The 16,659-nt window shown below is 47.7% G+C and overlaps 1 protein-coding gene across 4 annotated transcripts in view; it reads left to right on the forward strand.

Annotated features, from left to right (window-relative positions):
* phex (phosphate regulating endopeptidase homolog, X-linked) overlaps nucleotides 1-16,659 on the forward strand; it is a 342,975-nt gene that overhangs the window by 231,143 nt on the left and 95,173 nt on the right. For all 4 annotated transcript variants that reach the window (XM_087993122.1, XM_087993120.1, XM_087993121.1 and 1 more), the window contains 4 exons: nucleotides 7,213-7,296; nucleotides 13,402-13,547; nucleotides 13,679-13,772; nucleotides 14,990-15,118. In XM_087993122.1, coding sequence (XP_087849248.1) covers nucleotides 7,213-7,296; nucleotides 13,402-13,547; nucleotides 13,679-13,772; nucleotides 14,990-15,118 — 453 coding nt within the window. The remainder of the gene's footprint in view (nucleotides 1-7,212; nucleotides 7,297-13,401; nucleotides 13,548-13,678; nucleotides 13,773-14,989; nucleotides 15,119-16,659) is intronic.

Consider the following 16,659-nt stretch of genomic DNA (forward strand, 5'->3'; position numbering starts at 1 on the left):
GTACATGTCCCACCATCCTCCTTGCACATGTCCCACCTTCCTCCTTGTACATTTCCCACCATCCATCCTCCTTGTACATGTCCAACCATCCATCCTCCTTGTACATGTCCAACCATCCATCCTCCTTGTACTTGTCCCACCTTCCATCTTCCTTGTACATGTCCTACCATCCATCCTCCTTGTACATGTCCAACCATCCATCCTCCTTGTACATGTCCCACCTTCCATCCTCCTTGTACATGTCCCACCTTCCATCCCCCTTGCACATGTCCCACCTTCCTCCTTGTACATGTCCCACCTTACATCCACCTTGTACATGTCCCACCTTCCATCCACCTTGTACATGCCCCACCATCCATCCGACTTGTACATGTCCTACCTTCCATCCTCCTTGTACATGTCCCACCTTCCTCCTTGTACATGTCCCACCATCTATCCTCCTTGTACATGTCCTGCCTTACATCCTCCTTATACATGTCCCACCTTCCATCCTCCTTGTACATGTCCCAACATCCTCCTTGTACATGTCCCTAATTCCATCCACCTTATACATGTGCCACCTTCCATCCTCCTTGTACATGCCCCACCATCCATCCTCCTTGTACATGTCCAACCATCCATCCTCCTTGTACTTGTCCCACTTTCCATCCTCCTTGTACATGTCCAACCATCCATCCTCCTTGTACATGTCCAACCATCCATCCTCCTTGTACATGTCCCACCTTCCATCCTCCTTGTACATGTCCCACCTTCCATCCCCCTTGCACATGTCCCACCTTCCTCCTTGAACATGTCCCACCATCCATCCTCCTTGAACATGTCCCACCATCCATCCTCCTTGTACATGTCCCACCATCCATCCTCCTTGTTCATGTCCCACCATCCTCCTTGGACATGTCCCACCTTACATCCACCTTGTACATGCCCCACCATCCATCCGACTTGTACATGTCCTACCTTCCATCCTCCTTGTACATGTCCCACCTTCCTCCTTGTACATGTCCCACCATCTATCCTCCTTGTACATGTCCTGCCTTACATCCTCCTTGTACATGTCCCACCTTTCATCCTCCTTGTACATGTCCCACCATCCTTCCTCCTTATACATGTCCCACCTTCCATCCTCCTTGTACATGTCCCAACATCCTCCTTGTACATGTCCCTAATTCCATCCACCTTATACATGTGCCACCTTCCATCCTCCTTGTACATGTCCCACCTTCCTCCTTGTACATGTCCCACCATCCATCCTCCTTGTACATGTCCCACCTTCCTCCTTGTACATGTCCCACCTTCCATCCCACTTGTACATGTCCCACCCTCCTCCTTGTACATGTCCCACCTTCCTCCTTGTACATGTCCCATCTTCCATCCCCCTTGTACATGTCCCACCTTCCATCCCCCTTGTACATGTCCCACCTTCCATCCCCCTTGTACATGTCCCACCTTCCATCCCCCTTGTACATGTCCCACCTTCCTCCTTGTACATGTCCCACCTTCCATCCCACTTGTACATGTCCCACCTTCCTCCTTGTACATGTCCCATCTTCCATCCCCCTTGTACCTGTCCCACCTTCCTCCTTGTACATGTCCCATCTTCCATCCCCCTTGTACATGTCCCACCTTCCTCGCTGTACATGTCCCACCTTCCATCCCCTTGTACATGTCCCACCTTCCATCCCCCTTGTACATGTCCCACCTTCCATCCTCCTTGTACATGTCCCACCATCCTCCTTGTACATGTCCCACCTTCCTCCTTGTACATGTTCCATCTTCCATTCTCCTTTTACATGTCCCACCTTCCATCCTCCTTGTACATGTCCCACCTTCCATCCCCCTTGCACATGTCCCACCTTCCTCCTTGTACATCTCCCACCATCCATTCTCCTTGTACATGTCCAACCATCCATCCTCCTTGTACATGTCGCACCTTCCATCCTCCATGTACATGTCCCACCTTCCATCCTCCTTGTACATGTCCCACCTTCCATCCCCCTTGCACATGTCCCACCTTCCTCCTTGTACATGTCCCACCATCCATCCTCCTTGTACATGTCCCACCATCCATCCTCCTTGTACATGTCCCACCTTCCATCCTCCTTGTACATGTCCCACCTTCCATCCTCCTTGTACATGTCCCACCTTCCATCCCCCTTGTATATGTCCCACCTTCCATCCTCCTTGTACATGTCCCACCATCCTCCTTGTACATGTCCCACCATCCTCGTTGTACATGACCCACATTCCTCCTTGTACATGTTCCATCTTCCATCCTCCTTGTACATGTCCCACCTTCCATCCCCCTTGTACATGTCCCACCTTCCTCCTTGAATATGTCTCACCTTCCATCCTTCTTGTACATGTCCCACCATACTCCTTGTACAAGTCCCACCATCCCCCTTGTACATGTCCCACCTTCCATCCTACTTGTACATGTCCCACCTTCCATCCTCCTTGTACATGACCCACCTTCCAACTTCCTTGTAAATGTCCCACCTTCCATCCTCCTTGTACATGTCCCACCATCCTCCTTGTACATGTCCCACCTTCCATCCTCCTTGCACATGTCCCACCTTCCTCCTTGTACATCTCCCACCATCCATCCTCCTTGTACATGTCCAACCAACCATCCTCCTTGTACATGTCCAACCATCCATCCTCCTTGTACATGTCCCACCTTCCATCCTCCTTGTACATGTCCCACCTTCCATTCCCCTTGCACATGTCCCACCTTCCTCCTTGAACATCTGCCACCATCCATCCTCCTTGTACATGTCCCACCTTCCATCCTCCATGTACATGTCCCACCTTCCATCCTCCTTGTACATGTCCCACCTTCCATCCCCCTTGCACATGTCCCACCTTCCTCCTTGAACATCTGCCTCCATCCATCCTCCTTGTACATGTCCCACCTTCCATCCTCCTTGTACATGTCCCACCATCCTCCTTGTACATGTCCCACCATCCTCCTTGTACATGTCCCACCTTACATCCACCTTGTACATGTCCCACCTTCCATCCTCCTTGTACATGCCCCACCATCCATCCGACTTGTACATGTCCTACCTTCCATCCTCCTTGTACATGTCCCACCTTCCTCCTTGTACATGTCCTGCCTTACATCCTCCTTGTACATGTCCCACCTTTCATCCTCCTTGTACATGTCCCACCTTCCATCCTCCTTGTACATGTCCCAACATCCTCCTTGTACATGTCCCTAATTCCATCCACCTTATACATGTGCCACCTTCCATCCTCCTTGTACATGTCCCACCATCCTCCTTGTACATGTCCCACCTTCCATCTTCCTTGCACATGTTCCACCTTCCTCCTTGTACATTTCCCACCATCCATCCTCCTTGTACATGTCCAACCATCCATCCTCCTTGCACATGTCCCACCTTCCTCCTTGTTCATGTCCAACCATCCATCCTCCTTGTACATGTCCCACCTTCCTCCTTGTACATTTCCCACCATCCATCCTCCTTGTACATGTCCCACCATCCATCCTCCTTGTACATGTCCCACCATCCATCCTCCTTGTACATGTCCCACCTTCCATCCACCATGTACATGTCCCATCTTCCATCCTCCTTGTACATGTCCCACCTTCCAATCCCCTTGCACATGTCCCACCTTCCTCCTTGAACATCTGCCACCATCCATCCTCCTTGTACATGTCCCACCATCCATCCTCCTTGTTCATGTCCCACCATCCTCCTTGTACATGTCCCACCTTACATCCACCTTGTACATGTCCCACCTTCCATCCTCCTTGTACATGCCCCACCATCCATCCGACTTGTACATGTCCTACCTTCCATCCTCCTTGCACATGTCCCACATTCCTCCTTGTACATGTCCCACCATCTATCCTCCTTGTACATGTCCCACCATCCTTCCTCCTTATACATGTCCCACCTTCCATCCTCCTTGTACATGTCCCAACATCCTCCTTGTACATGTCCCACCTTACATCCACCTTGTACATGTCCCACCTTACATCCACCTTGTACATGTCCCACCTTCCATCCTCCTTGTACATGCCCCACCATCCATCCGACTTGTACATGTCCTACCTTCCATCCTCCTTGTACATGTCCCAACTTCCTCCTTGTACATGTCCTGCCTTACATCCTCCTTGTACATGTCCCACCTTTCATCCTCCTTGTACATGTCCCACCATCCATCCTCCTTATACATGTCCCACCTTCCATCCTCCTTGTACATGTCCCAACATCCTCCTTGTACATGTCCCTAATTCCATCCACCTTATACATGTGCCACCTTCCATCCTCCTTGTACATGTCCCACCATCCTCCTTGCACATGTCCCACCTTCCTCCTTGTACATTTCCCACCATCCATCCTCCTTGTACATGTCCAACCATCCATCCTCCTTGTACATGTCCAACCATCCATCCTCCTTGTACTTGTCCCACCTTCCATCTTCCTTGTACATGTCCTACCATCCATCCTCCTTGTACATGTCCAACCATCCATCCTCCTTGTACATGTCCCACCTTCCATCCTCCTTGTACATGTCCCACCTTCCATCCCCCTTGCACATGTCCCACCTTCCTCCTTGAACATGTCCCACCATCCATCCTCCTTGTACATGTCCCACCATCCATCCTCCTTGTTCATGTCCCACCATCCTCCTTGTACATGTCCCACCTTCCATCCTCCTTGTACATGTCCTACCTTCCATCCTCCTTGTACATGTCCCACCTTCCTCCTTGTACATGTCCCACCATCTATCCTCCTTGTACATGTCCTGCCTTACATCCTCCTTATACATGTCCCACCTTCCATCCTCCTTGTACATGTCCCAACATCCTCCTTGTACATGTCCCTAATTCCATCCACCTTATACATGTGCCACCTTCCATCCTCCTTGTACATGCCCCACCATCCATCCGACTTGTACATGTCCCACCATCCATCCTCCTTGTACATGTCCCACCATCCATCCGACTTGTACGTGTCCCACCAACCATCCTCCTTGTACATGTCCCACCTTCCATCCTCCTTGTACATGCCCCACCTTCCATCCTCCTTGTACATGTCCCACTCTCCATCCTCCTTGTACAAGTCCCACCTTCCATCCCCCTTGTACATGTCCCACCTTCCATCCCCCTTGTACATGTCCCACCTTCCATCCCCCTTGTACATGTCCCACCTTCCATCCCCCTTGTACATATCACACCTTCCATCCTCCTTGTACATGTCCCACCATCCTTCATCCTTGTACATGTCCCACCTTCCTCATTGTACATGTCCAACCTTCCATCCTCCTTGTACATGTCCCACCTTCCATCCCCCTTGTACATGTCCCACCATCCTCCTTGTACATGTCCCACCATCCTCCTTGTACATGTCCCACCATCCTCCTTGTACATGTCCCACCATCCTCCTTGTACATGTCCCACCATCCTCCTTGTACATGTCCCACCATCCTCCTTGTACATGTCCCACCATCTCCTTGTACATGTCCCACATTCCATCCCCCTTGTACATGACCCACCATCCTTCTTATACATGTCCCACCATCCTCCTTGTACATGTCCCACCTTTCATCATCCTTGTTCATGTCCCACCATCCTCCTTGTACATGCCCCACCTTCTTCCTTGTACATGTCCCACCTTCCATCCTCCTTGTACATGTCCAACCATACATCCTCCTTGTACATGTTCCACCATCCATCCTCCTTGTGCATGTCCCACCTTCCACCCTCCTTGTACATGTCCCACCTTCCATCCTCCTTGTACATGTCCCACGTTCCTCCTTGTACATGTCCCACGTTCCTCCTTGTACATGTCCCACCTTCCATCCCCTTGTACATGTCCCACCTTCCATCCCCCTTGTACATATCCCACCTTCCACCCACCTTGTACATGTCCCACCTTCCTTCCTCCTTGTACATGTCCCACCTTCCATCCTCCTTGTACATGTCCCACTTTCCATCCTCCTTGTACATGTCCCACCTTCCTCCTTGTACATGTCCCACCATCCATCCTCCTTGTACATGTCCCACCTTCCATCCTCCTTGTACATGTCCCACCATCCTCCTTGTACATGTCCCATCATCCCCCTTGTACATGTCCCACCTTCCATCCTACTTGTACATGTCCCACCTTCCATCCTCCTTGTAAATGTCCCACCTTCCATCCTCCTTGTACATGTCCCACCATCCTCCTTGTACATGTCCCACCTTCCATCCTCCTTGTACATGTCCCACCATCCTCCTTGTACATGTCCCATCATCCCCCTTGTACATGTCCCACCTTCCATCCTACTTGTACATGTCCCACCTTCCATCCTCCTTGTACATGTCCCACCTTCCTCCTTGTACATGTCCCACCATCCTCCTTGTACATGTCCCATCATCCCCCTTGTACATGTCCCACCTGCTCTGGAAGACATTGTCCACATATCTGAAGCTCTCCCTCCTACACCAATATCTTTAGCCACATATTTAAATGTACTGTCTTCCTATTCCCAGCCTCACTGGCATTTGGCACGGGCAGTAATCCCGAGGTGACAACTCTAGAGAGGCCCTGCGTTTTGACTTCTGACCCGACTCTCTGTATTCCCTTTGCAGCACCTTGTCGCTCTTCCTGCCAATGCTGTGAGTACCAATGTGTGCCATGGCTTCGAGCTGCTCCCTCACTATTTTGAGAATGTCCTGCGCCCACTCAGAAGTATCCTTGACCCTGGTGCTAGGGAGGCAACACACCATCCTGAAGTCTCTACAGAAAGGCCTGTCCGTGTCCCTGATGATTGAGACCCCTGCTGTTCTGCCCTCTGACCTCCCTGCTGTGGTGCCATTGCTCTGTCTGCTGCTATTGTCCCCTGGTAGCCAGTATCCCCCTGCAGTATCCCTTGTTAGGAAGGAGATGGCTATGGGCCATAGACCTATTGGGTTGAATAGCCTCCTCTGTCTTTTTCTATGCAATAGTCTGTCAAACACTGTGTGCCTCGAGAGAGATAAAGCAAATAATTTGGAGCCTTTCCTGAGTTATAACACTAAAATCTCTGACTACTTCAAAAATGCTTAAAGCAAGTCTCCTTTCACAAGGGTTGAGAAAGAAAAACACCCCATCAGGCCAACTATAATCAGTACTTGTACAAAATATTAGTGGGAACATTGTAACGGTCATGCAGTGTCTGAACAGTTGGTTATAATTCCATACAATTTGCACATTGCAGATTCTGATTCCACACAGTAACAGGACCAGTGAGGCTCTGTATAATAAACTCAGTGTGCTCAAGTTACAAGAAACCATCCCACGGGTATGTGACCAATTTTATGCATGCTAATGTGTGGAAACTCTATCATGTCCCAGTGGTATTTGTGTGAGGAAAGTAGTTCAAATGTGTCTCCATCATTTTCCACATTGCGTACGTTCAGTTTATCTCAATACCATTCCTGATTGATGCTGTAAGTGATCCTGTGGTGCATGGACATACACTGACCACTCCCCCCAACCCAGGTACAGCCCAGGCACTGCTTTACTGCTTGTCAACTTGACTTGCACCAGGAGGTTGGGCTGGGAGCCCTGACACCTGGCTAATTCCCGGTTTCCCGCCACGTCTTGAGTCAGGGACGGGATGCTGTTTCAGACGGAGAAACGCCTCATTGGCCCACCGAGCGGCTTCAATCAGGAGTGGGTCGGAGGCGGGTGATGGATAGGCAAGGTCTTCTGTAGCAATGGGCAGCAGCACTGAGTCAACCTGAGGGCACTTCATGGGAAGTGGGAGATAGTGGTACTGTCACTGGTTTGAATCCCACAAGGCAGCTGGTGGAAATTAAATTGAGTTAATAAATCTGGAATTAAAAGCTAGTGTCAGTGATGTGACCATGTGACCAGTAATGTCCTCTAGGGAGGGAAATCTGCCATCCTTACCTGGTCTGGCCTACCCGTGACTCCAGACCCAAGAAATGTGGTTGATTCTTAACTGCTCTCCAAAATTGCTGACCAAGCAACTCCCTGCAAGGGCAATTAGGAACAGACAGTGAATGTTGGCCCTGCTGATGGTTATGTGAGGGTATAAAGGTCTGAAAGGGTTAATTTGAGGAGTGTATTTAGTGCCACCCAATGTAATGATGTCATTCAGGCTGAGACCCGGGAACAGCAAAGAGCTGGTCATTGACTTCAGGAAGCAAGGTGGACGGCTCGCTACTGTCTTCATCAAAGGTGCTGAGGTGAAGAGGGTTGACAGCTTCCAGTTCCTTGGCGTGATGATCACCAACAATCAGTCCGAGGAGAGAGTGAGGACTGCAGATGCTGGAGATCAGAGCTTAAAAATGTGTTGCTGGAAAAGCGCAGCAGGTCAGGCAGCATCCAAGGAGCAGGAGAATCGACGTAAGGGCTTATGCCCGAAACGTCGATTCTCCTGTTCCTTTGATGCTGCCTGACCTGCTGCACAATCAGTCCTAGTCCACCTACGTTGATGCTATGGTCAAGAAAGCACAACACCTCCTCTGATTCATAGAGAACACGGAACATTACAGCACAATACAGGCCCTTCGGCCCTCAATGTTGCATTGACCTGTGTAACCAATCTGAAGCCCATCAATCCTACACTATTCCATTCTCATCCATATGTTTATCTAATGACCATTTAAATGTCCGTAAAAATGGCGAGTCTGCTATTGTTACAGGGAGACCGTTCCATGTCCCTACTACTCTCTGAGTAAAGAAACTACCTCTGACATCTGTCCTAAATCTATCACCCTTCAGTTTAAAGCTATGCCCCTCATGCTAGCCATCGCCATCCAAGGAAAAAGGCTCTCGATGTCTGCCCTATCTAATCCTCTGATTATCTTATGTCTCAATTAAGTCCCCTCTCAAATTACTTCTCTCTAACAAAAACAGCCTCAAATTTCTCAGCCTTTCCTCATAAGATCTCCCCTCCATACCAGGCAACATCCTAGTAAATCTCCTCTGCACCCCTTTCCAAAGCTTCCACATCCTTCCTATAACGTGGTGACCAGAACTGTATGCAGTGCTCTAAGTGCAGATGTACCAGAGTTTTGTACAGCTGCAGCATGACCTCATGGCTCCGAAACTCAATTCCTCTACTAATAAAAGCTAACACACTGAATGCCTTCTTAACAACCCTATCAACCTGGGTGGCAATTTTCAGGGATCTATGCACATGGACACTGAGATCTCCCTGTTAACCCGCACTACCAAGAATCATACCATTAGCCCAGTACTCTGCATTCCTGTTGCTCCTTCCAAAGTGAATCACCTCATACTTTTCCACATTAAACTCCATTTGCCAGCTCTCAGCCCAGCTCTGCAGCTTATCTATGTCCCTTTGTAACCTGCAACATCCTTCAGCACTATCCACAACCCAACCGACCTTAGTGTCATCTGCAAATTTACTAACCCATCCTTCTATGCCCTCCTCTTGGTCATTTATAAAAATGACAAACAGCAGTGACTCCAAAACAGATCCTTGCGGTACCCCACTAGTAACTGAACTCCCGGATGAACATTTCCCGTCAATCACCACAGTCCGTCTATTTTCAGTGAGCCAATTTCTGATCCAAGCCACTAAATCACCCTCAATCCCATGCCTCTGTATCTTCTGCAATACCTTACAGTGGGGAACCTTATCGAACTGAAATCCATATACACCACATCAAACGCTTTACCATCCACCTGTTTGATCACCTTCTCAAAGAACTCAATCAGGATTGTGAGGCACGATCTACCCTTCACAAAACCATGCTGACTATCCCTAATCAACTAATTCCTCTCTAGATGATTATAAAACCGATCTCTTATAACTCTTTACTCTTATAACACTTTACCCAGTGCTGAAGTAAGGCTCAGTGGTCTATGATTACCAGGGTTGTCTCTACTCCCCTTCTTGAACAAGGGGACAACATTTACGAACCTCAAGTCCTCTGCCACTACTCCTGTAGACAATGATGACCTAAAGATCAAAGCCAAAGGCTCGGCAATCTCCTCCCTGCCTTCCCAGAGAATCCCAGGATAAATCCCATCCAGTCCAGGGGACTTATCTGTTTTCACATTTTACAGAATTGCTAACACTTCCTCCTTGTGAACCTCAATCCTGTCTACTCTAATGGCCTGTAACTGATTATTTTCCTTGACAATTGTCTTTTTTCTGTTTTAATACTGACGAGAAATATTCATTTACTGCTTCTCCTGTCTCTTCGGACTCCATGCAGTCAAAGTGAGGACTGCAGGTGCTGGAGATCAGAGTCGAGCGTGTGGTGCTGGAAAAGCACAGCAGGTCAGGCAGCATCCGAGGAGCAGGAGAATCGACGTTTCAGGCATAAGCCCCAGCATCTGCAGTCCTAGCTTTCCCAGCGTTGAATACGTTCAAGGCAGAGTAAGATGGATTCTGGTTATCACAGGGAATCAAAATTTATTGAAGATTGACAGGAATATGCCATTCAAAGTGGATCAACGAGGATCTTATCGAATGGCAGAGGAGCTGAATGGCCTACTTCCATTCCATGTTGTATGTTCATATCCTAGAATTGCAGCATTGTCATGGCACAGAGGAGGCCATTTGTCCCATCCAGTTACCAATCTGCTGCCTTCTTCCCCATGACCTTGCACATTATTCTGATCCAGATAACCATCCAACACACTCTTGACTGCCTTAATGGAGCCTGCTTCCACCCCATTTCCAGGCAGTGTAGTCCAGACCCTGAAGTCCCGTTGTGAGAAAACGTTTGTCCTTCCATCGCCCTTGCTTCATTTGCACATCACCGCGAACCTATGCTCTCTCATTTTGTTTCCTGTTCCTAGCAGGAACAGCTTCCCCACATCGACTTTAATCGATCCAGCCCAGCTCATGACTTTGGAAACTTCAATCAAATCTCCTCTCAGTTTCCTTCTCTCCAAAGAAACCAGCCCCAACTTCTTCAATCTACCCTTATCACTGAAGGGGGACTTTGCAGGGTCAACCAGGCTGTGTCTGTAATTGACTTTGATGCCAGGTGGTCTGTCTGGTTTTGTTTCTTGTTTTGTTGAGATTTTGTAGCAGTTGGAAAAACTGGTGCCAGTTCAGGGAGCAATTGAGAGTCAACCACATTGCAGTGGGTCTGGAGTCACATGTAGGCCAGACCAGGTGAGGAAAGCAGATTTCCTTCCCTGAAGGATATTAGTGCCCCAGATGGGGTTTTTACAACAATCAACAATGGTTTCATGGTCATCAGTAGATTCTTAATTCCAGACTTCTTTAATTCAATTTAAATTCCAGTATCTGCTGTAGTGAACATTAGCTGAGTTTGTGGGCTAATAGTCAAACCACTAGGCTATTGCCTGGTCACAAGTCTGTCTAAATGCCTCTTAAATGTTGCTCTCATCTCTGTTTTGACCACCTCCCCTGGCAGCATATCCCAGGCACTACCCTACTCTGTGTAAAAACAAGAACTTTGCTCACACATCTCCTCCCTTTCATCTTATCCCCTTTCACTTTCAACCTGTGGCCCTACTATTTGATATTTTCAGTCCATCCAATCCTCTCATGATTTTGTATACTCCGATCAAGTTTCCCTTCAGCCTTCTGAAGCTCTCCTGCAATTAATCCACCAACCTCTCCTTATGGCTAATATACTCCAACCCACACAACATCCTGGTAACCAAAAGAGAAAATGCTGGAAAATCTCAGCAGGTCTGGCAGTAAGGAGGGAAAAGAGCTGACGTTTCGAGTCTAACTGACCCTTTGTCAAAACGCTTTGACAAAGGGTCAGTTAGACTCGAAACATCAGCTCTTTTCTCTCCTTACAGATGCTGCCAGACCTGCTGAGATTTTCCAGCATTTTCTCTTTTGGTTTCAGATTCCAGCATCTGCAGTAATTTGCTTTTATCCAACATCCTGGTAAACCTGTTTTACATCCTCTCCAAATCCACCATATCCTTCCTACAGTCTGCAGACCAGAACTGCACACAGTACTCCAAATGTGGCCTGCCCAAAGCTGCGACATGACTTGTCAACTTTTATACTCAGTGCCCCGCCTGCTTTCTCTATCAAGTTATCCACTTGTCTTACCACTTTCAAGGAGCTATGGACTTGTTCCCCAAGATCCCTCTGCTTCTAAGGATCCTGCCATTTACTATATACTTTCCTCTTGTAGTTGACTTCCCAAATACATCACCTCACCCTTGTCCACATTAAACTCCAGCTGATCTATATCCTGCTGCATCCTATTTATAGAGACAAAAATAAACTGCAGATGCTGGAATCCAAAGTAGATTAACAGGAGGCTGGAAGCCAGGCAGCATGAAGAGGTGGAGAAGTCAACATTTCAGGTATAACCCTTCCTTCCTTCTCCACCTCTGTTGCCTGGCTTGCTGTGTTCTTCCAGCCTCTTGCTTGCATCCTTTTTATAACCTTCCTCACTGAGCACAATTCCACCAATTTTCATGTCGCCTGCAAACTTACGAATCAGACCACCTACATTTTCATCCAAAATAAACAATAGAGGTCCGAGCACTGCTCCTTGTGGATCACCACTGGTCACAGACTCCACTCAGAAAAATACCCCTCCACAACTAACCCTCTGTCTTCTATGGTCAAACTCATTTTGATTCCAACTCGCCATGTGACTTAATCTTCTGGACCAGCCTATCATGAGGGACCTTGTCAAATGCTTGAGTAAAGACCATGTAGACAACAACCGTTCCCTGGCCTCATCAGTCATCTTTGTCACTTCCTCAAAAACTTGAATCAGGTTTGTGAGACAGGACATCCACTGCATAAAACCACGCTGACGATCCCTAATAAATCCATTCTTTTCCAAATGCTGTCTCGAAGAATCTTCTCCAATAATTTCCCGACCAGTCATGTAAGGCTCCCCTCTACACTCTCTCTGCTGCATTTCCTATAGTGGACACCCAGAACTGTACGCAACATTCCAGCTGGGCTCTAAAAAGTGTCTTGTACGAGTTCAACATCACCTCCCTTACTCTTGTCCCTGGAGGTCACAATTAATGAAGCCGAGAATACTGCATGCTTTATTCACTGTGCTCTCCACCTTCAGTGATCTGTGACCTAGGTCCCTCTGCTCATGTACCCCCCCCCCCCACCCCTTTACAATTGTACCCCCAATTCTCACCCCCACTCTGTGTATAGTGCCCTCCTACTGCCTCCACTGCCTGTCATGTACATGTCTTCTTCTTTGCTTGCTGCAAGATTTCCGGAAAGCTCCAGGCTCTCAGCTGCCAGGTTCTTGGGTTAATTGGAGAGAACAAATAATGCCTGAGATTCCGGTCGTGTACAGAACGGTGTGGGCTGTATAGAGTTCTCACTTCCCACTGGGAGCTTGGCTGCAGCTGTTGTCTGATTCAGGCTGTAATGCGCAAACACTGCAATCGCTGCTGACGAATGTTCTTGTGTCCTCAGTTTGACTGGCTGCGTTATTTGAAGCTGGTCATCGATACTGATCTTTACCCTGAACTTTCACACATCAACACGTCGGAAGAGGTCATAGTCTACGTGCCGCAATACTTCAAGGATTTGTTCCAGCTGTTAGACACGGTGGATAACAGGTATTGATGCTACAGTGTGAGAGTTACCAGCTGTTACTCAGTTTTGGACCCCTCTCGTAGTTATCGAGGGGATCTCAGTGCTTGAGTTCCACCCCATGAAATAACTGTCTAATTCTATCACCCTGTCACAGAACAATCGCCAACTATGTTGTCTGGAGGATTGTGTACCGGAGGATCACTAACCTCAGTCAACGTTTCCTGACCCGTCGTCTGGAATTTTTAAAGGTAGGTGCAGAACACTGCAGGGAAGCAGGATGAGAGAGTGTAGGCAAAAGTGAGGACTGCAGATGCTGGAAACCAGAGTTTAAATCAGAGTGGTGCTGGAAAAAGCACAGCAGGTCAGGCAGCATCCGAGGAGCAGGAAAATCGACCTGTCGGGCAAAAATCCTTCATCGGGAATAGAGATGAGAGAGTGTGCCATGGCTGGCAAAGACCAGAGTGTCTTACCCATTGTATCACACACCATTTGCTCCATTGCGTCCAATAAACTGCACAGGTGAATAATAGGTAGTGGGTGTTGTGATTCGAACTGAGGAACATGATATGATGCAGAGCTGGGCTAAGGAGTGGCAGATGGAGTTCAACCCTGTCAAGTGTCAGGTTGTCCATTTTGGAAAGACAAATAAGAATGCGGAATACAGGGTTAACGGTAGGGTTCTTAGTGAGGTGGAGGAGCAGAGGGATCTTGGGGTCTATGTTCATAGATCTTTGAAAGTTGCCACTCAGGTGGATAGAGCTTGTAAGAAGGCCTATGGAGTATTATCGTTCATTAGCAGAGGGATTGAATTCAAGAGTTGTGAAGTGATGTTGCAGCTGTACAGGACCTTGGTAAGGCCACATTTGGAGTACTGTGTGCAGTTCTGGTCGCCTCACTTTAGGAAAGATGTGGAAGCTTTGGAGAGGGTGCAGAGAAGATTTACCAGGATGTTGCCTGGAATGGAGAATAGGTCGTACAAGGATAGGTTGAGAGTGCTAGGCCTTTTCTCATTGGAACGGAGAAGGATGAGGGGTGACTTGATAGAGGTTTATAAGATGATCAGAGGAATAGATAGAGTAGACAGTCAGAAACTTTTTCCCCGGGTACAACAGAGTGTTACAAGGGGACATAAATTTAAGGTGAAGGGTGGAAGGTATAGGGGGGATGTCAGGGGTGGGTTTTTTACCCAGAGAGTGGTGGGGACATGGAATGCGCTGCCCGTGGGAGTGGCAGAGTCAGAATCATTGGCGACCTTTAAGCGGCAATTGGATAGGTACATGGATGGGTGCTTAAGCTAGGACAAATGTTCGGCACAACATCGTGGGCCGAAGGGCCTGTTCTGTGCTGTATTGTTCGATGTTCTATGAGTCAATCAATTCTTTGGGAGGGGCAATGGGGTGAGATGCTAGACCAAGAGCAAAACCGGAACTGGAAACAGTACTGAATTTTGGGAACCTGTTTTCAGGTGATAACAGGGGCAACATCGCTGTCTCCACGTTGGGACAAGTGTGTGGACTTTGTTGAGTATGTTCTCCCGGATGCCGTTGGCAGGATGTTTGTTGAAGCACATTTTCAGGAGGACAAGAAACAGCTGGTAAGTATTGTTGTGTCTGTTCATCAGCTCTGTGTGTTTACCCCATTGGGTATATAAATGGGCAGCATGCTTTTTAACTACACCTTTAAAGACCTGACTGCATAATTGGCTTGTGTGAACGGTCCCATATTAACCTTCAAATCTAAACAGCCTTTACCTCTGTATTGGAGGTATCAGAATATGCAGCTGAGGTCCCTAACCTCCAGGATTTTTTAAAAATTAGATTCCCTACCGTGCGGAAACAGGCCCTTCAGCCCAACAAGTCCACACTGACCCACCAGTAACCCACCCAGTCCCATTTCCTTATTTACCCCTGACACTATGCACCTAACAAGATGGGCAATTTAGCACAGTCAATGCACCTGACCTGCACATCTTTAGACTGTGGGAGGAAACCCACACAGACACAGGGAGAATGCACAAACTCCACAGACAGTTGTCTGAGGCAGGAATTGAGCCCAGGTCCCTGGTGCTGTGAGGCTGCAGTGCTAACCACTGAGCCACCGTGCCACCCCATTATTAATGTATTAACTAAATAAATTATCTGGGTTTAATGATAAACTTGACAACAGTTACTAAAACATAAGTAGACAAAATTGAAACCCCTTCATATTAGCACGTCCTATGGATGAATCTGGACCAAGAGCTGAGAAATGGGATTAGGCTGCATGACTCTCTCTGTTGGCCAGTAGCCTCATTTTGCACCATAAATCTTTCTCCATTTTCTAAATATTCTAAGTGTCTAAAGAAGACAAATGTGTATATTTTAGTGTGAGTTCCTCTGTTCTGGAATACATCCAGGGAAGTTATTTGGTTGAAAGTGAGAAATAAGAAAGGGATAATCACCTTATTGGGATTGTATTATCGACCCCCCTGTAGTCAGTGGGAAATTGAGAAGCAAATTTGTAAGGGGATTCCAGTTATCTGTAAGAATTATAGGGTAGTTATGGTAGGGGACTTTAACTTTCCAAACATCGACTGGGACTGCCATAACGTTAAGGGTTTAGATGGAGAGGAACTTGTTAAGTGTGTACAAGAAAATTTTCTGATTCAGTATGTGGATGTACCTATTAGAGAAGGTGCAAAACGTGACCTACTCTTGGGAAATAAGGCAGGGCAGGTGTCTGAGGTGTCAGTGGGCGAGCACTTTGGGGCCAGCGACCATGATTCCATTAGTTTAAAATAGTGATGGAAAAGGATGGACCGGATCTAAACGTTGAAGTGCTAAATTGGAGGAAGGCCAATTTTGACAGTTTTAGGCAGGAACTTTCAAAGGTTGATTGGGAGTGGATGTCTGCAAGTAAAGGGAAATGGAAAGCCTTCAAAAATGAGATAATGCGAGTCTCGAGTCTGTTAGGGTGAAAGGCAAGGCTGGTAGGTATAGGGAATGCTGGATAGCTAGAGAAAATAAGGATTTGGTCAAGAAAAAGAAAGAAGGATATGTCAAGTATAGACATGAGAGATCAAGAGAATCCTTAGAGTATAAAGGCAAGTACGAGTATACTTAAGAGGGAAATCAGGAGGGCAAAAATGGGACGTGT

The sequence above is a fragment of the Chiloscyllium plagiosum genome, unplaced genomic scaffold, assembly GCF_037043375.1.
Source record: "Chiloscyllium plagiosum isolate Xiang-an unplaced genomic scaffold, Cpla_swu_hap1 HiC_scaffold_12, whole genome shotgun sequence".
Taxonomy (NCBI): domain Eukaryota; kingdom Metazoa; phylum Chordata; class Chondrichthyes; order Orectolobiformes; family Hemiscylliidae; genus Chiloscyllium; species Chiloscyllium plagiosum.